The 21,107-nt window shown below is 40.7% G+C and overlaps 1 protein-coding gene across 6 annotated transcripts; it reads right to left on the reverse strand.

Annotated features, from left to right (window-relative positions):
• Positions 1–1,755: 1,755 nt before the first annotated feature.
• nbr1b (NBR1 autophagy cargo receptor b) lies at positions 1,756–20,746 on the reverse strand. 6 transcript variants are annotated; one of them, XM_067477135.1, is made up of 23 exons: positions 20,491–20,746; positions 16,782–16,844; positions 16,355–16,373; positions 16,207–16,229; positions 14,868–15,056; positions 13,947–14,024; positions 13,589–13,830; positions 12,969–13,094; positions 12,003–12,209; positions 11,401–11,560; positions 10,477–10,560; positions 10,092–10,277; positions 9,820–9,930; positions 9,191–9,266; positions 8,805–8,915; positions 7,998–8,168; positions 7,163–7,240; positions 6,626–6,827; positions 6,196–6,447; positions 5,918–6,003; positions 5,707–5,782; positions 4,602–4,695; positions 1,756–4,454 (listed from the first exon to the last, which is right to left on the reverse strand). In XM_067477135.1, exons 1-23 carry the CDS (start codon positions 20,590–20,592, stop codon positions 4,281–4,283), a joined length of 2,910 nt encoding a protein of 969 aa, XP_067333236.1. In that variant the 5' UTR covers positions 20,593–20,746; the 3' UTR covers positions 1,756–4,280. The 6 variants fall into 6 exon arrangements, 5 of the variants coding, with proteins under 5 accessions (XP_067333236.1, XP_067333233.1, XP_067333234.1 ...); XM_067477132.1 differs by having other exon boundaries at positions 7,163–7,420; positions 20,491–20,745; XR_010910817.1 differs by having other exon boundaries at positions 4,315–4,454; positions 5,654–5,782; positions 7,163–7,420.
• Positions 20,747–21,107: the final 361 nt, after the last annotated feature.

A 21,107-nucleotide genomic window follows, 5' to 3' on the forward strand; every position in this document is an offset into this window, starting at 1 on the left:
CACGTGACCTACACTCACCGGGAGCAACTAAGCTGAGTGTCTTGCTGAGGGACACTTTGACATTTGATCAGAGGAACCGGGATCGAACCTGGGATTGGTGGATGATAGCTCGACCTCCTGATCCACGGTCACCGTGTTTGGCTTCTATTGGCTGTATCGAATGAACAACGATCCATTATATAAACTGCACTTTAGTGCTGTTAGCGGCAATCTGACACTTTATTCTGGGTTTCAGTGAGAACTGCTGCAAAGAAAATGGCTCATTAAAATTGGAACCACATCACCGACCCACATCATTCCACCCGAGTCGAATTTGTCAAGGAGTTTAAATGTTACGTTTTTAGCATAGCTGCAAACATGTCATTCTTTCTGTCGAGGACACGATTGATGTCTAATCTTTAGCTAAACATTGGAGAAAATACACTTATTTACTCCTTGCTGAGACGCTTAAGCACTTGAAATTCTGATTTGGTCTGCTTGTATCCGAGATTTGCCATGGTTTCAGCTCAGGTTGTAAAATGTTTTTTGATGGTTTCTGTCTTCTCATATAACTTTTTGGCAAAACAGCTAATGAGCATATTTCCCAAAATGTTGACTATTCATTCAAATTTCATGGCGTAGTTTGTATTTTCTGCAGTGGTGTCTAAATCAATTTGGGGCCTGGGGATTCAGTGGTAGAGCATTGGGTTGGGATGCCGAAAGCCATGGGTTCGAATCCCCACCCCACCAGGGCCACCAAGGGCGCCCTTAGTGTACTGTACAAAGCCCGGATAAAATGGGAGGGTTGCGGCAGTAAGGGCATCCGGTGTAAAAACTCTTGTCTCAGCGACCCCTGAAAGGAAAAGCCGGTGTCGTTGGTGTCTAAGTAATTCGTGGCTTAGTCAAAAACCAGAAACGCAATGCTGTCAGTTATGCACACAATTTAGCATCTTGCAACAAGTGCAGTTTTATTAAATGACCCCAGTCCTTCATGTCTTCTCATGTGCAAACAACAGGGCAATCTTCAACCAATATGGGAGCACGTCTCACAAAGGATAACACTAACACACGCATACAGCAGAGAAAATTCAACCACCGTACAATAAGCCTAAAAATACAACATCCACAGCTCAATTTTTTTTTTCCCTTTCCAAACAACCTTCAAGCATTCCAAGAAAACAAAACCACCTTAAAATAATCTCAATTCTTTGCTTCAACTAATAAAGTTAACTGATAGTCGTTGCTTCCCACTAGCTTCTGTATTTAATCATACATTTTTGAAGGGAAAGAAAATACACAATTCACATTGATACACACTGATTCCAGTTAAAGTTTGGAATGACCGTAATATATACACACACATGAATGTGCTCTGCCCAAAGCCCATACACATCCTCATGGAGCGTCAGCCTCCACACCTGATCACTCTGAAGCACACGACATATGACAGGAAGGAAAAATGACAACACATAAGGAAACATTCAACCCAACTAAACAATCACTTTAAGCAGCCTTTCGACTTGCAGTCCATTTCAAAGCTGTAAACATGAACATGTGAGCTCAATTATTTTGGACAGTTTTGATTATCTTGCATCAAGAGTTGTGGAACTACGGTATTTGAATAAGGGCAAACAACTTGAAATGAGATGTATAAGAAGCACCTTTCACCATAATGTTACTTTTTGTAAACTGCAGAAGGATATGGTCAAAACAACTTTGCGTAACTCTACTGGGTTACCATGGTCACCAAATTGTTGGCTTCATACTGAAAGTTCCTTTTACATATTGCACAATGGATTTTATTTGTACACCATGAACCACAACATAGTTTACTTGGAACTGGACTGACACAGAGGCTTGATACCCAAACTGAGATGAATGGGACCTTTCAGCACCTGACTAATATGAAATGCTATTAAAAATTAAAATGATGAGCCTATGGGGATTATATTGCCGTGCAGTTAAGTGCATGAAAACTATTTATAATGTTAGTTGTAAGAGGACCATGCGAGAAAAACACAGCACAAACAGCATTAGGCTTGGGTTTGGTTTGGGTAAAAACATTTGGCCTGATCCATACTCTTGACCAAGGCTTTTTCCTTTTTTTTTTATGTGGTCTCAATGTTTTTATTTAAGCAAGAGTTTGTGTGATAATACCTGCCCAAGAATAATGAACCAGACAAGACGAAAACATACGAAACCCAATTTCAAATTGCAGAATTGTTCCTAACAAACTAAAAAAAAAAAAAGAGAGCAGATAATTGGATGATTCTGGCAACTTTTAATACTACAATTATCTTGGTATGCAGAGGTGTCAAAGGAGGCGTGGTCTAATTTTCAATTCTTATGTGAACAAGTATGTGCAACAGTGTGAAGGCTTTAAAGGAATAGTAAGGTCCTCCTGGATCAGGCACAAATTCTTTGCATCAGATAAATGAACTACCATGCTTCATTTGAAACATGAAGCGACCTGCACCAGTGTGACCCGAAGATCCAAGGTCAAACAAACAAAATCGTTAAGATGCTTAAATGTTAAAAGTCAACAGAAGAGTTAGATTTGCTGTAGATTCAGTGATTGGTCCTTCTGTACAGTCGGCTCTTTCTGCAAGTGCAAATATTAACTGATGTCATGTAGAGGAATGTTTTCGCCTTTCAGTGGTCATTTGCTCATCGACAGCAGGTTATACTGCACAGTACAGTAATAAAAGTGTGCTCCAGTGACAATGATGCAACAGAGGTAATAAAACACAGCTAAAACTACATTAGAAACTATACGAGCACAGGTAGTCACTATATACCAAGTTCTAAAGCTGATGATATACTTACTTTTTACCAACATTAATGTGTTGACGTGCGGCTCCAGAGTGTTATTACTTAAATACTTGCCGGATGCATCTTTAGCTCTGAAACCAATTCAAATTTGGGGGGAAATAAATCTGTTAATACAATAAATAGCCAGATGGAAATGTTTTGGCTGCCGCTGAGATTAAATACCCGACCATATAAAAATAAAAAATAAACTTCATTACATTGATTACAATTTAAATAAAAACCTGGTGTTGTTTATAGAGCAGTCTGGCTAATTAACACACAGCACAACCCAACACCACTGTCCATCAGGAAATTTGGTTGATGTGGGATTGATATGAATTTCCTTCTTTAACTCGTCTGGCTAACGCAACACATTCTCCACACACTGTTTTTTGGGTATTGCATATCGACCTGTAATCGATGGGCTCATGAATTTAGAAGATGGCACAGTGACAGAGAGAGAGAGCTACTCCTGCCATTAGCTCGCCAGCTACAGTAGGTCATCACACAAATTCTCTATCGCTACATTTTTCAGTTGTGTGGAAACCTGCACTGGACCTTTACATAACTCTGTCCAGACCGTTTATGTTAGAGTGGAAGAACCTTGGAACAAACAACTGATCCAATAGAAGCATCATGCACACAGGAATGCCTAAGTATATCAGCACTTCAGAATCACTTGGTTTATGGCAAATTATACAATGAATTCAATGTGAATTTTCATATATGAATTTGTTGAATGAATTGCATCTGTACAGATTCTCTGACTTAACTGGCTGTGATATGGATTTCCTCACTATTACTAGTTAACACTATCTTTTGGCTTTGAACCTCATTACTATTTCAGGACTAAAGGGGAAAATTGTCCTGTGTATATATAGTTGAACTGAATTGAATTAAATTGAATTGAAAAGCAGTGTGGCGCTATGTGTAGAATATTTCAATACAAATAAATAGTTGCTTTAATATACAGAAACTTCACATCGACCACCTTAATGGTGTAAAATTTAGTGTAAATAACCTGTTTTGTTAGCCTTTCATAATAAATAGATTAATGCCTCATTTGCAGGCTGCATTAGTGCTCATGGGGTGTGTGGGGTTAACTTTTACATATGCTACATAAATATCCTTGGACACTAGAGCAACATGTCTCTTTCTTGTCTCTTTTCGATTGATATGCAAAGAAGCCATCGTGCCACTATCAAGGCTTAAGCTGAAAGTCATAAAACAGACAGCAGGTGCTTGATGGTCCAAAGGATCCTAGAGAGTTTGCTGGAATGTCCTCTTATACGCTCACAAAGAAGAATGCTCTCCATTTCTAGACAGAAGAGAGGTGGGCAGGAGGAGGAAGGTGAAAAGGTGTTTGAGCAGAAATGAATTACTCTCTTCCAGTCTTTCCTCTTTTGTTCATCATGTATCACTTCACTTCCTTCTCTTTTTTGTTTTCTTCTTCTTCTTGCGCTTTCTCCCAGAGGAAGGTAGCGGAGTACTCAGTAGCGGGTGGAGTACCAGTCATTGTCGGTCATCTGAACGAGCTCATTGACGACGTCCAGCAGATTGTAGTTGTGTTTCTTCAGCAGTCGCTGGTTCAGTGGCCGGTCCCCAAAGCCCATCTCCTCCAGCACAGCCATCATGGTGTCCTGAGTGGATGCATCCACAGGAGGCTACAGCAACAGAGAAAAATACAGCATTAGAATACTCGAAATTGCCTTGATATTCACAGTGATAGGGGAAGGTGCCCTTTAACTTTTCAACAGCTGTAAAAAAATGAACAATGAAACCATTTTCTTAGGAATATATTGCTTGCTGACCTGTGTGGGGCCTTGTCCAGTGAAAAGGGCTTTGTAAGCTGAAGCAGCAACTGACAGAGCTCCCTTCACGAGGCCGCTGGTGATGCCTGGGTGCCTAAGGAGAAACAATAAGGTTGTTAGGTCTACAATGCAGTATCTGCAGCATGAAAGCCTTGGCCGGATGTCCATTTAGTTAAACATGATGTTTTAAACTTGAAATATACGAGGACTTGGACGGGGTTTGCTTTAAAATGGCAGTTTTTCTCAGTAGACCCTGGAAAAACATCTGAACTGGACGCAGTTGACATCTTGTGGTTGTTTAACTAGTTCCAAAACTGAACAAGAGTTGTACAACCACTTTACTAAAAAATTGGCGTCACTAATTTCAGAAATAAGCATTATGCAGGCCATGTTTTTCCTTTTCTCCATAGTGTTATGGCTCGCACACATCTAATTTTACCGTCCCATATCACAGTAAAGTTATTTTAATAAAATGAATGCAGATGATGGAAAAACAGGAAGTAAATAGTGCAAAGTTTTCAGCCATTGTGCTTTGTTGGCATGTAATGTATGCACATTATTTTCTATAACAAAACTCAAACCACGTGCAATAACAGTTTTTTTCTGCTCAACGTAATGTAGTTGGTCTGCTTGCATTTGAGATTTGTTAAACGATTCCCTGGACCACTCACTAACTATAATGTAATAGGCAAAACTGAATGGTCTATTAACGAGACTACTAAGAGCTGAAATATGGGAATTATACATGAAATGTATTCCTTACCAGAGGCGGTAAAGAAAACTGTTGTAATTACAGTTCAATACGATATTTGGGGCCGAGCCACAAAACCCACAACTATCAAATCTATTACAGCTAAGCCTACTAAGCCTGCAGGCTCAGAGAGCTTTTCCTTCCTACTCGAATTACACTAAAATCAAGCTAGAGCTCAACCTTGTTCATTCTTTTCGATAGTAGTCTCCACCATCGAAATGTTGTGCAAAAATAAATTGAACCGCACTATATCTTGATACCCACATACTCTATATGTCAATTGTTAAATCATAAAACATACGTATCACACTAACACGCACACATGCCGTGTGTGAGTGTGTGTATGTGTGAGACCTGGGGTCCTCAGGGTTGTCGTCAGTTTCCTCAGTAGTTACAGTATCGTTGATGAGAGTCTGTTCAGGACCAGAGGCTGCCAGATGAAAAACATCATATTATGCTAAAATCTACCCAACGCATTGTACAATTTGTAATCATCTCTCTCTTCACATTTAGGATTTAGCATGAATAAGAAGAATGAAACTCTGAGGCTCTGCAATGTTCTTACCATCCTCACTTTGGTACAATTCAGAACTCTCTGTTCCCTCCCCAGCAGCTGCAGCTTCACCATCTGTTTCTCCACTGCTCTCTGGACTGTACAATGTTAACAGTATTTACAACGGGGGGCAATAAACACATAAAACTGTAAACTTTCAAATTAAATATTAGACTATCATACACAATCATATAACCGTGTCATCGCTTAACAGATTTCAGAAATGTCTCACTAAATCATGATGCAATGTAGATGCAACGTGTTATTTGTACCCCACCCTTTCCACTGACCTTGGTGTGATCACGGCTTTAGGTGGTGCCACCACTTCAGGTGTAAGCGGCTCATCATCCAAAGTCTGAGATGTACAAAGCATGTCGTTGGCACTGCTGGTACCCGACAGATCCGTCCCCGGAGCTGCTGCAGCGTTATCAGCTTCACCCAGCTCCCGTTCTCTGATGAAACTGCCTTGGTTATCAGAAGATGGAGTGTCCGGGTCTGTAGGGGTCTTGGCTGCGATGTCACCAGGCTGGGATAGAGCAGAGCTGCAAGAGGACAACGAATAAGGAAATAAAGGGAAGGTAATGATACATACCAACCAGCAGGCAAGTCAAATATGCTTCAGTAAAACTCTTGCCTGTTTGTTGTAAATGTAGCTTTATTCAGGCCACACGGATTCCAATGAAAACACACTGTAACCACTGCAGTTACTGATGTTTGTACCTGTACATAGACTCCCCCAGTGGCCGACTGGTGTCAAAGCAGTCGGGGAGGATGATGATGTAGTCCTCTGAAGAGGTGGAGGAAGAGCGACTCCTTGCCCCCTTTCTCTTTTCCTTTCCCTCGTTCTCCTTGTCGTCCTTGAGCTCCATGCCTTCCCTGGAGTCCATACAAATGCTTTCTATGTGGGACTCCACAACGCCGTCTATGATGGGATCAAGGAAATAAATAGTATTCACTGACAATATGGGTAATGAAATTATTGTTATAAACACGGTTCTAAAAGGCTTCTAGGTTCAAATTCCTCTTCAGCATTTAAAATCCATAACAAAAGGTAAGAACAAGTCCAACTAAAATAATTCATTGGGATGTGGGCTTTTTGTTGCCTGAAAAGGGAGAGACGCTGGAGAATTGAGTGGTAGTTTACGTTTTGCAAAGTAAAAAACATGTTAACCAAAGAACGTTCAAGGATTGGGTGTGAAATTGGGGTCAAATCCCATTTCAGCTCAACAATTAAAGCGCTCTCTGTTTTGCAGTAACCTGTGGCTGTGTGCTCCTGCAGTGTGGAGATCCTGGTTGAAGCGTGGAGCAGGGTTGGTGCTGAGCTGGGACCAGGCCCTGGGTTTGGGGCCACAGAAAGGGGAGCAGGTAAGGAGGCTTTCAGCGGACAAGGGAGGGAAGCCTTGAGAGTAGCTTGTGGTTTCAGGGTGTTTGAGCTGCTGTCTGGGCACTTGTCCGTTTTCACCGTTTGACTCTTCACACATGAGGCAGAGCCACACTGAGCAGCTGGACGCACCACTGACAGCAGGAGAACGACCGTTACACACTATATTATACAAGTGTTCTGTCTCAATCACATGCAGATACATGCAGAATCACTAAAACAGATTTTACACACTGTACGTCACTGAGTGTCCCAAAACTTGTGTGGAGCATTCTCACTCATTATTTTCCAAGACAAAGGGAACTTTCAAGATTTCATAAGCTATATACAGAAAAGTACTGGTCTTGGTCCAGAGACTTCTATCGGTTTTTCAGTCAGTTATTATCTGTGGGTTTATGTAAAGTCACAAATCACATGTCACTTCTAAGAGGGATGATCTTTTTTTATTCATTAAAATAGTTCAGGGCTCTAAAGTAAAGTGGTTGGAAAGGTCTGATAGGGTCACTGACTGCTAATTAGTAAAGAAACATTCTTCCTGTAACACATTTCATGAGGCACTGAGTGACTGAAATGTCCAGGTTCTACAAAACAACCATCCAGCAGCTGGTCCTAATTTGTTCAAAGCAACTGCCTGGAATTAGTTTGCTACACTAGACGATGGTCTAATTAAATACAGCATCGCACCTGTAACTGATGCAGACTGACTTTTACCTGTCCCTGGGCGGGGGCCTCTCAGGGGTGCATGATCAGGGGCCTCCTCGAGGGTCATTGAGCGAATCACGGTCTCACAAACAAACTGGGTCCCACTGATGTCGTCCTCGCCTTCCTCCTGAGCAGGGACACCGCTGCCTTCAGCCCCAGATCCTGTCCCATGGGGGACATCTGTGGACCAGTGAGAAGAAGACGAATGTTACTACATACAGAGTGGCAACCTGATTTATCAGCTATCAGCAGCATAGTTCTACCCTCTAAAAAGTTCATAGTATGGGGGTTGTACTTTCTGAAGTTTGAGAAACCTTTGGGGTGGGGTCTGTAGTGCTGAATTAATCTGACTGGTCAGATATTATCCATCATTTCACATTAAGTAAGAGGGTTGTTTATTTTGTTTGCGACAAAAAGGAGTAATTGTCTGATAGATTATACTCAATGGCCATTTGAATATGAATACAGATATTAAGGAGTGAGTGTCCGGACTGGAGAAACTTCAGACAGTGTTGAGGGGGATCTACTTTGTTTAATCTTCCAGGGGGATTTAGCCCTACTGAAGAAATGAAAGTTAAAAATAACCGGAGGGACTTTTACTCTAGGGGAGGTTTTCAGACATAAATCCTCGGCAAGGAAAGTACCAAGAGTACTTTCTGGTTGAATCACAGCGTATTTGCCAACGGGGGTAGAAGAGGTAAGATTGGAGATCAGCGCCACTGACATTCCTATGGAGAAAGTTTGCTTGACGTTTAAAATGAGGCCCCAGATCATGGTCCACTCTGGTCACTCGGTATGAACAGGAAACTCCATTACCCATAATGCTATTGATGACCTCTGTCTCCTCTTGGATCAGACCCAAAGAGGGGCTGCTCTTGTCTTGCAGGTGGCCTTCTTGAGGCAGAGGGGACATGCAGGGAGTCATATCTAGATGGAGGATAAGAAACATAAAACAATGTCAGTTTTAGTGAGTTATATGTTGTAGCCTCATTACTGCTGGTGTGGGTTTGTAAAGAGTGATCACTAACTAGTAACTAGATCACTAACTGATACTAGTATCTGTCATGTCAGATACTAGTAACTAGATCACTAACTGATACTAGTATCTGTCATGTCAGATGAGTGAATTACATTTAAAGGTCATATGATGAATATGATCAAAAGATACTCAAGTCCATGTACAACAGACTCACTGTTCTTACCAGCAGGGGTGTTGTTTGGGACACTCTCCAACTCTTGGACAATGTTGATGTCCAACAGCTCGAAAGACAGAAGATCCTGACAGATAAGAGAAAAGACAGATGAGTAAAGATGCTTTTAAACTGCATTATGGGGAATGTCTAATTATTTTTTTTAAGTATTGAACATAATAGGGATAAAATATCAGCATATATCAGTCTCAGCTGTTTCTTTTATAAAAGTACACACAGTTGTTGCTTATCAAAAAGGAAAATGCATCTGTTTCAGCTTCTCTAGTGTTTGGTTTTAGGACGTAAAGAAATCAACATCAAAGTTTTGTCTTTGTCCCAAAACAATGTAATCATCTTCACCAGCTTGAGACTGGTCCTGAGGAAATGGGACTGTCCCAGACCCCAGTATCATGCGCAGTGGATTTGGGACGTACTATACTAAGTTAGGTCATTCGAGCCTGACACTGAAAACACATTTCTGAACTCGGATCCACAAAGATTTCACACTATAGGAAAAATCTAACATTAACCTATTGGAATCTACATGGAGAGAAACCGTTGAATTGGTGCGTCTTTAGAAATAAACATTAGTTGCAGAGTTCTAGTACAAAGTGTACAGCAGTGTACTGATTGTATATCACCTGTGCAGTTAGCAAGTCTACAGAGGGAATGAAGTACTCTTCTTGGTCCACGGACATTAAAGGTTGCTCCCTAGAAGTGGCTTTTCCTTCCTTTGCCACTGGGTTCTTCCCCTGGAGACAAAAACAACTCATTTCTTCTGTACACTCATGTCTCCAGTATCACTCTGTGTGTTGTACTAATTCATCCGTGTGTATTTTAGTTTATTAACACAAGTATCTACATATGTACTGCATGTTTATTTTTGTAACAAATATCCACTTGTTTGCTCTACCTGTGGTGTGACACATGGTGAAACCAGTATTCCATCAGCCATCATGGGTGCTGGGGCCAGAGGGTCAACTACGATGCTGCACCACACCCTTGGTCCAAACTGCTCTCCAGCGTGGGCTAGGCGCCAGTGGGAGGTGTAGGAGCCCTCCACAGCAGGAGCACACAGTGCTACGCTCACTACACCAACCTGCACACAGGGACAATATATGTGGATCATCAACATTATGTCGGAGTAGTATTGTACCACACAGTGCACACGTCTAAATCAACAAGGTGCTGACCAGAGCTATAAAGCAAAAGAAACTGGATCTAAATCACAAATATTTAAACATAAGTGGAAAATTATGATTCCACTTATAATTATTAATTTCATGATTCCATTTTACCTGTCCAGGCTGGAGGAAGGGAACGGACACTTCTCTCCAACGGTCACCAGATCCCACCGCCAGGTTTCCCCACATAAACTTCAGCTGCAGGATGCAAACAAAATGTAAGAACTGATATATGTGATATATACACACACATACTGACTCTGAACCAAATCAAATAAAAATATGATCACCAGGTCACTTGGTGGGCATCATGACTGCCAATTAATCTTGTAGGCAGCTCTACCAATAACAAATTAGTCGGTATGAACATCTACTGGAACCAAACAAATGGTTTTGAGACTTTCAAATCAAAACCCGAAATGTGAATTTATTGGTGGCACTACAGTAAAAAGTTGAGGGATCACCAAAGTCATTCATCCTCTGGGAACGATGACTTCCTGTACAAAATGTTATCACATTGAATGTATTTAGACATATTTCAGTCAGTGCCAGAATGGTAAACCAAATAACCAAAGGGTAAATGTTCTGCACTTACACTATATTGCCAAAAGTCAAGTTCTTCCACAGCAAACTCACTCATCCATGTCTTTATTGACCTCAAAGCGCTTTGCACTGCTTTTTATTCACCCATTCACACTCACAATCACACACACACCAGGAGCAACTGAGTTGGGGTTCAGAGTCTTGATCATGGACACTTTGACATGTTACCGGAGGAGCCAGGGATCAAACCAACAACTGACCACTCTACCTCCTGCGCCACAGTGACCCCCAACTGACATTGAAATATCTCCAGAACAGGACTCACAATTTTGGTGCTACCACGATCTTTTGCCAAGCGCAGCTGTTAGGGCAAAAACTCTTAGGGCAACTCTTAGTATACACAAAAAAATTCAAAATCTAATCTGATTTTTTAATCTGAATTTAATCTTCTTCTCATTATGGACAGAGTGGAGGACTAACTGTAAGTCTCTTTACCTTAGTATCCGCGCTCCAGGTGATACTTCCAGTGTTTCTCATCTTCCAGTATTTAATAAACTTAGTCCCAGGACGCAGTCTTGTTCCATCAGGAAGGTTCTCATCCAGAAACGCGGCCGTCATGGCTGGAACCACGAGGGGACAGGGCCGCTTTGGACGCCTGTTCAAAAGAAATGTCCATTTGTCCTGCAGCTATCTTAAACTATTTTTCTAAACAGATTTTTACCACTGATCAGACTTTGATCATTTGTTGCATAAACTGACATCTTTAAGATGAACGTGACATAACTTACAACCGAGGTTCACAAACAAGTCTTCTACTACAATTACCGTCATACATTTATTTCATAACTTTAACTATTTTAAAAGGTTATTCCTTGCGGCACATTTTACACACTTTTACTGCTGCTGTAACACGGAAATGTCCCCACTGTGGGCGATAAAAGGTTTAGCTCATCTCTTATGACTTATTAATTTTACTTATGTTTTCCCAGCATTCATCCATGAACCTAACTTGAAAATATAACAATTTCTGTTTTTCTTCTAACTTTGTAAGGATCCAGAAAGTCTCCCATGGGGGAACCCTTGTCTGTGTGACCTACTCTGGGCTGTTGTGCTGCGTGGCCCGAGGCTGCAGGAGAACAGGGGATGAGCTTCCATCTCTGTTGGAGGTGCTCCACTGTATGCCCCGCCTTTCCATCCTTAGCTGTTTCCGGATCTCCTTGACCTCGGCCTTCAGTAGGCGTTTCTCGGCTTTCAGCCTCTGCTTCTCTGCCTTTCGGAAACTGCGGTCACCTCGCCTGTAGAACCTGTTGGAGGAAACCGTAACAAGGCAAACTAAATTTCTACCATTACGTAAAAGGCATAAATGATAAAATATATTTGTCAAATGTGAAGTTAATTAGATAAACCTGCAAAACTATGAGAACTCCTTCCTATCAGTCTCGGCCCTACTATGTTTTTTAAAAATACGTGGGAGAAATTCAGTTATCAGCTTTCCATTAATAGGGTAACAGTGGAGGTATATTTTAGTAATAGCAAGGTAAAATGGGGGTTTAATATTTGTAACAACTGGGTTATTATGTCAATAAGAAAAACTTATAAACAATTATGGCAATTAGTAGAAATAGCTTGTTATAATAAAAGAAATGCATATATCTAAGTGATGTAACTACCTGGAAACATTCATGTAATGTTGTCCATCTTTATCTCTACAGATATCAGCCTGAAATTACATGAAACTACCAAGTTTTTTTTCACATTCTTACTGATGTACATACCAAACTATTACCTGGCTATTACTAGGGTATTTACCAAATTACTTTATTATTGACAGAGAGAAATATCCTCCTTTTACCCTATATTACCTTGTTATTTTGTTATACATTTACTGTACAACGTTTTAAATTAATTACTACTGTTAATTTAAAATATACACTACTATTACTTTATTACTCAAAATACTTATGGGTTCTTACTGCTAGTTTCTTCCAAATCTTATAAAAATATAGCGAATATGTAAATATAAGAAACACGAAAGCAGGATTAAGAACTTTGTGGTGTCGTACTTGCTGTGGTCCGGGGCAGGGGATCCGTGCTCTGGGATAGACAGAGGAGTCCTGGCTCTCACCAAGTTGTGACTGGGATCATGTGAGAAACTGCAGGGCTCACACAGTGTACAGGAGGTACACACACTGATGAGAGGCAGATGTGGAGAAAAGGCAGACAGGACGTGATCAACTAAAAAAGCTAATGCATGATTGTTGCAGTGTCATCTTTTTATTATCTTAAAGTGTAGATTGAAGTTTTCTAATGCATCAGTCAATCTCTGACCACTTTTGACCACCCAGCACCCAACTATTAACATATTCAAATGACATCAGTAGCCTTGTTTTAGACATTGTTGGGATCTGGGACTATTGCTTGGTGTACAGCAGCTGGGTGTAATTGCTGAGAGGTTGCCAGGTTTGAATTCTGACCAGTACCTATTGCTACAGTAGCAACCCACAGTTTAGCCAGAGACGCTGCATCACAAAAAAAAAAGCAAACAAAACAACTGAAGCTAAATAACTAAATATCTATTTTAAACAATATCTTACTACGTGCTGAGAATCCCATTCTCAAATTCTAGGTGTGTCCAGCTGTTTTGTTGTTTTGCGTTCATCCCACGGTGGGGAAATGTCCATACCTGCACTGGAAACCTCCTCCAGTGGTCTGACCCCTACAGGAGGAGCAGGGAGGAGTGGAAGAGGATGGAGCTCCAGGAAGGGTGGAGGACACCTCGGGAACCTGTTGTGCCTCTGCTCCCCCTACTGCTTCCCCTCTACCCCCCCCTGTTCCACCTCCTCCAATGGGCTTGTGAATGCAGCACTGTCCAGAAAACTCTCTGCAGATCTTCTCCACCGCCTCGTGAACCACCTGGTCTTTAAACTGGGGGAATAAAGAGAGGACGGTAAGAGAGACTTATTAATCAGTCAGGTCCTCCAGCAGTAAAACCCAACTTTTGCCCAAAGACGAAAAAGTCAGCTACATCAGGTTGTTCTTACCTTTTCCATGTAAGAGGTGAACCAGGCTGGAGGAGTTTTGTCCTCCTCTTTTGTCCCTTTCACCTCTTTCATGATCACCTTATCATAACAAAGAGATCAGAGGTTAATGTACGATGACCAAATGTGGTTTTCAATGTGAATAGTTTGATTCTATACAAATCAAGCATAAACACAAAACATAAATTGTGCATGGAATGAGTTCTGAGGTTATCACAGTGACAGAGCCAAGGCCAGTCACGTTACTTTTTATGTCAGCATAACTTGATTTCATTTTCTGTCTTTATGCTCTGGTCTTCCAGACACAACCTGCACAAATCAATGCTTTTATTCTGTGATGTTAGTGAACTCAGTGAAGCAGAGCAGGGAGAGGGAGGACTGGGCAGGGCAGAGTAGACTGATTTTGAGTTTCAGCTTAATTGGATGACATCATTACAACATTATGACATTTATGAAAGACATTTCATGATATTACTAGCACAATTTGATAGCAGTTTTTGGGAAAACTCCTAGAATTTCATTTCATTTTCCTCATTTTCTAAAAAGACATTTTGCAACACTTCACTTTATGTTGAACTGGTTTGGTTTTACATTATTAGAGCTCAATGATACCAGATTGCTGCCAGCTGTATCAATGTTATATTATATTTGATGAGCTCAGAAAGGAGGATTTGATGCTGTGTTCACTGACAGCTGTTTCCAGTATATGGAGATAGAGTTGAGCAATATGTGGTATAAAGGACACTACTATTAGCTACTTAGCTAGATTCTTCAAAAAAAAAAAACTGTCAACAACCCCCTAGTTAAATTCAATGAACCAGTCAGCCAGACCTGAAGAACTGTCTTTTGGATGACGCGAAATATCTTTGGGATCCCCAAGAAAGTCCACTGACTTGCTGAAAGCTGAGGTCATGCTTGTCTTACCATGCCCTGTTCCGGCACCGCAGCCTGGACCTTGCGGCTGACCACCTGAGCCAAGGTGGGGCAGTGCTGTGGAGGCCTGAAGCCCCTCTTAGGCTCTGCTCCACTAGCCTTAGTGGTGGGGATCCTTGTCAGCTGGCCTCGAGTCTCATACACGTTCATGTGCAGTCGGTTTCCCTGCCTCGAAGCACTCTGGGAAACAAAGTACAAGGTTTAGTCTCATATTCTACAGTTTTGTTCGCAACAGTTTCCCAACTAAGCTGGGTTGAATTGTTCGTGAACAAAACCAAAAAGGGGAAAACAAAGTCTCCTGTGGAAGGTATCCTACAGGATAATACCAGGGTCGCACCAGATGAGGCTCAGTAGACGCTGGTGGAAGCAGCAGGACAAAAAGTCTAAACACTAAAGTAAACCTACTACAAAATAATACTAATAATAATAATCTCAGAAAATCAGCAGAGATGCTGAGTAAAAGGTTCACAGAAGCATTCACACCAGACATCCTAAGAATATGTCTGAGCTGAAGTAGTTCTGTTGGATAAATAGTCCAAGAATATTTCACAGTGTAGTTCATAATGTCTTGCAGATGAGTTTATAGTCATTTTTGGTGAAACTACTGCACCTTCTCCTATACTATGTGTGTATGGTAGGTTTGGGTTTCGTCCCTTGTGAGTTTGTTGCAGTCCGTCCTTACTGGCCTTCACGGTGAAGAGGAGCTCATGTAGATCAGGTCTCTTGTTTTAGAGGCATCTGAAGGTTGCACCACATTGTTCCTGATCTTTTATTTAGATAATATATTAAATAATATAATAATATTTGAAATCTATGTTGTTATTCTGCTTTTTAGACAACATCTATTGCATGACTGTCTGTCTTAATGAGGAATCCCTCACCTGTTGCTCTTAACCTAAAGGGTTTTTTTTTTCCATTGTTGTCCCTCATTTGATTTTATACTTCCTTGAAACCTGTTAGATGTGTTACAGCACTCGCCTCTGCTATCTATCTGAAAATTTGTACTGCCATAACAACACTGGCATTGTCATACCGTATTTAAAAACTTGCAATATTAGAGGTAGAATATGCTGTAGAATACTGATTCGTTTCCCCTAAAACTATTCTTCCAACGTATAGCACCAACTCAGCTCAGCTGACTTACTGACAGGTGCTTTGTTTAACACTGAGGATAAAGTACTTTCTTTACGTAAAAGGTTTCCAAACCGACACTGTATGAAAGTGCTGTGATATCATCTTCAATGTGACACACACACACACCAAAACAACACTTTGTGTCGTACCATAAATAAATAAACGTGAATAGTAGATGAATTTTACATCCACGTACCTTCAGCGCCTCCTCATACTCCCCTAGAATAAAAGTAAATACAGCATTTACTTCGACATGGCATTAATGTGGATTTCAAAATGTATTTCTTGAATGTCTTGGCTATTTTTTATCTGAGACAATTTAACAGTGATTTGTGTTTACTTACCTTGACTGTTAATAGACACCTGAAGAAGAAAGGAGAAGAGTTTCATTGGAGTTTCACTGTGGCGTCTGTTTGTTTTTGGGTTGGTGTAACAGGTTCGGGTATTAAAAAAAGGGGCCCCTAACCACATTAACATGAGGGTGAGTTTACTTATGAACAGCAATACTGGGCAGGTTGTTAAGACTCAAGTTGGAGAAAAAAAACCCGATTATTGTGGAAAATGTTGGTTTGGGTTTAATAAGAATTTGTGTTACAAAATGAGGGGGTTAGTAAGTCACAATCTAGCAACTGTATTTTTATTTTATCGCTTCCAACTTTATAGAAATGCAATTCCATATTGCTTGAGTAGTTCTTTAAAATTATAGCCAAAAAAAAAAAAACAGTTGGGAATCAGCAAATAAGATGAGATTGACAACAAACAGTCTCTCACCTCCTCATTCTCCTCATCAAAATAAGTCAGCTGAAGGGTGCAGAGGCCAAAGGAACGCTTCACCTGCACACACACACACACACACACACACACACACACACACACACACAGATCTGATAAGGACAGATGGGACGATGGGTCAGCAGTTCTTACCAATCCCTAGACTGTAAAGATTGTTCATTCCCTGTTCACCCAGAAGAGACTTGTGTTTAGGGAGGAAGGCTTCATTCACACTGTTGCTGGCTGTTTACTGGCTGAGAGCTGGACACTGTATCCAGGTAACACTCTTCCCTCTGTGGCCCTTTGTGTTAATTCATTATACTTGGACACGAACCCGTAAGAGCTCATATTGTATGTATTATTCAATAAATCATGGGAACAGATCAAGAACACATAATGCTAAGCCTTGAAAAACCTACTTGCATATGTCCCATTGGCAAAACAAGAGAAGTCTGACGTGTGTGACTCAGCAGCACTCAGGCAAATGAGCTCTTTGAGGCTAATGCGGCCGAGATAGATGGGCCATAAATCCATCAGTACAGCTCTCCGAGCCTATATTTCACATTCTTACTTGGCACGTGCAGGTCTTCTGGACTTTTACTCTCAGTTTTCAGTTGTTCCACAGTTGGTTTTATTCACAGGGAAATGGCGAAACTAAAGTTAGCATGTGCCTTGTTGGGCTACATGGATGACCAGTAAGTTTAGTTCATTTCGTTAAGTTAGAGGAATTTAAATGAAATTGTATAAATTGAGTTTAGTGAATGACATGCAGTAGTACATAATGGCAGAGTTACACAGAGCTCAGAAGCTGCATGACTCTTCATCTTGCTGCGTCTGCCCCTTGTCTGTGTTGTTAAATGACGGTGAGGGTTAAATTAATATAGAATGTCACAAAAAATAACCCAATATATAGCCGTAACCGGTTCTACTTTGGTTTGCACTTTTCCCATCGCAGGAAGATCAGAACCTTTTTAAGGAACCTTCATTTCCACTGGTAGAACAAGAGACAACATTTTACTGGAGGTTGTAGTTCTACCTAGTCCTTATATGGTCCACGGTGGCATGTAGTACTTCCCGAAGGACCAGCAACTATTAAGGCAGGGCCTGCAGCACAGAACATCACTGAATCTGTCACATTTAAAAACCTACTGCATACTGGGATTGTTTCATTTTGTGGGTTTGCATTGAAAATCAGCATGAGATTCCATGAACAATGAATGAACTAGAATAGAAAGAATTAGATTAAGTACAAAGCCAATGAAAGTGCAAACAATAGTATTATATACATATAACTGCAGTCTTGCACTTTGATGCATATAATGATGTAAAAAATTACCAGCCTCACACTTTGTGTACATCAGCTTAAGGGGGTTAGTGTGAGAACCTTTCCAGTGGAAATGTATCTTTTGTGGAAATAAATGTAGACACTGCTTAGTAGTTCCAGGGGCTACCAGAGGTTTCTTGTGACGAATCAAGATTGGTCATGCAGATGTTTGGTCATATCTCAAGAGGAACAACCACAACAAAAACGATTTCTGACATCTGCAATGGGGATCCACCGCAACATTATCTACCTTTTGCCTGTAGCAGATCTGGGTTTTCAGATTCAAAACAAAGACTTGTGTGGTCCTTTCTGATAGCTGATTTAACCAGTTCTTGTTGGTGGTTTCACAAATAAACCCTAGCTGCAGTGTGCTGATGCTGTCTTTACGTACAGTTTAAGGCCGGTGCAATACTTTTACTGCAAACAAAAAGTTTCAATTAAACAGTATAGTCTTAACCGATCAGAATCAAGAATTTCAGTGGCCACAATATAAGGCTTGTAAAATCCCTCCTGTGGAAATAAGGGGTTATGGATGAGACGTCAAAATATTTAAAAAGCTGTTATTTCATACAATTTTGTACGCATAATGCATGTTGTTGTGTCAGTGGAGCCTCAAACTGCATGCTCAGCCCAGTGTGTGTAGTTTCTTTCTAAAACATCAGAAAAAGCATGAGCTTCTCTCTCTTTAGTTACTCTTACAAATGTACGGTGAATTTTTGGTTGAAATGCAGATTTAATTTTTTTGTCCACGTATACACTGTACCTCAGCCTTCTCCACCACTGCAGACAAAATATGATTATAATAATAACACCACCACTTGGGATGCAGGTGCTTGTAATTCTGAACTAATTACCCTGTAATTAAAACTATTACCATGGCAACAGCACTGAATCTATAGCACTTTAGCTGGTTATTTAACACAAATAACTCCTAGTATAGACATGGTATTTGTGGGATTTGTAGAATTACACAGCAGCTGTGTGCACGTCAGATATCCAACCAGATGACATTTGTTCTGATTTCAGTTTTCCAAAAAATGGGTTTTATGTCGGATTTATTAATTTAACCCTCACCGTCATTTAACAACACAGACAAGGGGCAGACGCAGCAAGATGAAGAGTCATGCAGCTTCTGAGCTCTGTGTAACTCTGCCATTATGTACTACTGCATGTCATTCACTAAACTCAATTTATACAATTTCATTTAAATTCCTCCAACTTAACGAAAGTAACTAAACTAACTTGTCATAGTACATGAAGTCCTTTTCACTACGAAATGCATCGACAAGGCACAAGACATGCTAACTTTAGTTTCACCATTTCCCTGTGAAGGAAATATCTGGTAATCTAAATATATAACCAATAACTGTGCCCATCAAATTTCACAATTCACAGCACCTTAAATGGCATTTTGCTAAATGATAGATGCAGTATCTAGTGGGGTCTAAAAGTCAAATTTTTTTGATGTACTAATAGTGGCTCATGAAACACTGAAACAATTTGACTGATCTATAAAAATATCTTCTGTACTATATTATTTATCAGTTTATTGCAAACTATTTTGTCCTTGGAAGGATGCTCTGATAATGATTTTAAAAACATTTTCAGGCCGTTGTCAGATTGTGATCAGATCCTTTGAAGTTAACATGCTGTGGAGGGGATTAGCTGCGCAGGATATGTTACTATGGTGATCTTGCCTGGTGAAAAGTCTGATTTAAGATCATAGTGAGCCAGACTTTTCTCGCGTCTTAGATGGATCCATGCAACACCAGGCATGACTTTCCTGGAACCTTCAATATGCAGCTATCACTGCAACCTTGTCCCATAATGTGATAGCCCCATCTGGCTGTGCAACTGGCAGGATTCCACAAAATGACATTGAGGAATAAAGGAATGCAGACCTACCACACTTCTGTGTCTTAATGACATCACATCAGATGAATACAGATAAAATGGTGGACGCGTGATTCAAACTGATCAGACCATTGATGGTGAGCTGCTAAACAGTGTTTCCATGACGACAAATCACTATGATAATCCTTCAAGGACTGGTGTATCCTTCCTGTCCTCTGTGGCATGTCATCTGGGCTGTTCCCATTAAGAAGGATCATTTCCAAATGTGTTACGTTCAGATCACGGCATACACGCTGCAGACAAATAATGCTGGAGTATTTCAGGGGCATTCCTGTAACTGGTGGGAAGCTATTCATCCTAAAGATTAACACAACACTCAATGAAATGATTGACAATCATTAGCGAGTGTGTGTGTGTGTGTGTGTGTGTGTGTGTGTGTTATTGGGAGAGCAGGACTGAAGCAGCGGAAGGCTAAGTGTGTGTGATAATCGTGGTGTTTAGGCGAGGGCCCGGTGATTGTCCCTCTCTTACCATGGCCTCCATCGACTCCCAGCTCTTGGTCTCGGATCCCGATAGCAGGACATTCTTAGAATTTCCCCTAAAATTCACCTTCAGATTGATGTAGAAGTCCATGACGTGGCCTGTCTGCGCTTTAAAACATATTAAACACGACGGACACGGAGCGTTTTTCCCGCACCGGCGGGGGTTACTTTAGTTAATCTCACCGATTCAGTCCGCTGTGACTTTATCCGACGGAGCATGAGGCGTAGTTTGTGTTTACATCAGCGTGATGGACACGCCCACTATGCACCATGTGTCCGGAATCGTGAGCGTCACTTCCGCTAGAAAAACACAGACGCTACAAAAAAGTATTGTCATTTTAGATTTTACTTCACATTCTATCGATATAAAGGAATATTATAGAGTGTAAAAATATTTAATGCTTCATTGCCCTGTTAATCCTCATTGGGATACTCTTTAAAAAGTACTATTTGGTACTTAATCTGGTCCTACAACAACTACACATTTCTTCCAAACAAAGAAGTGTATTTGAACAAAGAAGTACTGTGCACTTTGCAAGTTAATGTCAAATACCCTGTATTCCCTGTGTTACAACCTTTCCGACTGAGTTTTTAAACATGAGAGCA

This window comes from Channa argus, chromosome 15 (assembly GCF_033026475.1).
Source record: "Channa argus isolate prfri chromosome 15, Channa argus male v1.0, whole genome shotgun sequence".
NCBI lineage: Eukaryota > Metazoa > Chordata > Actinopteri > Anabantiformes > Channidae > Channa > Channa argus.

What these genes read in the sequence shown, in the direction of transcription:
- nbr1b (XM_067477132.1), bottom strand. Translation starts at nt 20,592, where the DNA reads ATGGACTTCTACATCAATCTGAAGGTGAATTTTAGGGGAAATTCTAAG. An exon ending in AGGCCCCCGCCCAGGGACAG is followed by an intron (nt 7,421 to 7,997) that starts GTAAAAGTCAGT and finishes TCCTGCTGTCAG; the next exon opens with TGGTGCGTCCAGCTGCTCAG. An exon ending in CTGGACAAGGCCCCACACAG is followed by an intron (nt 4,455 to 4,601) that starts GTCAGCAAGCAA and finishes CTGTTGCTGTAG; the next exon opens with CCTCCTGTGGATGCATCCAC.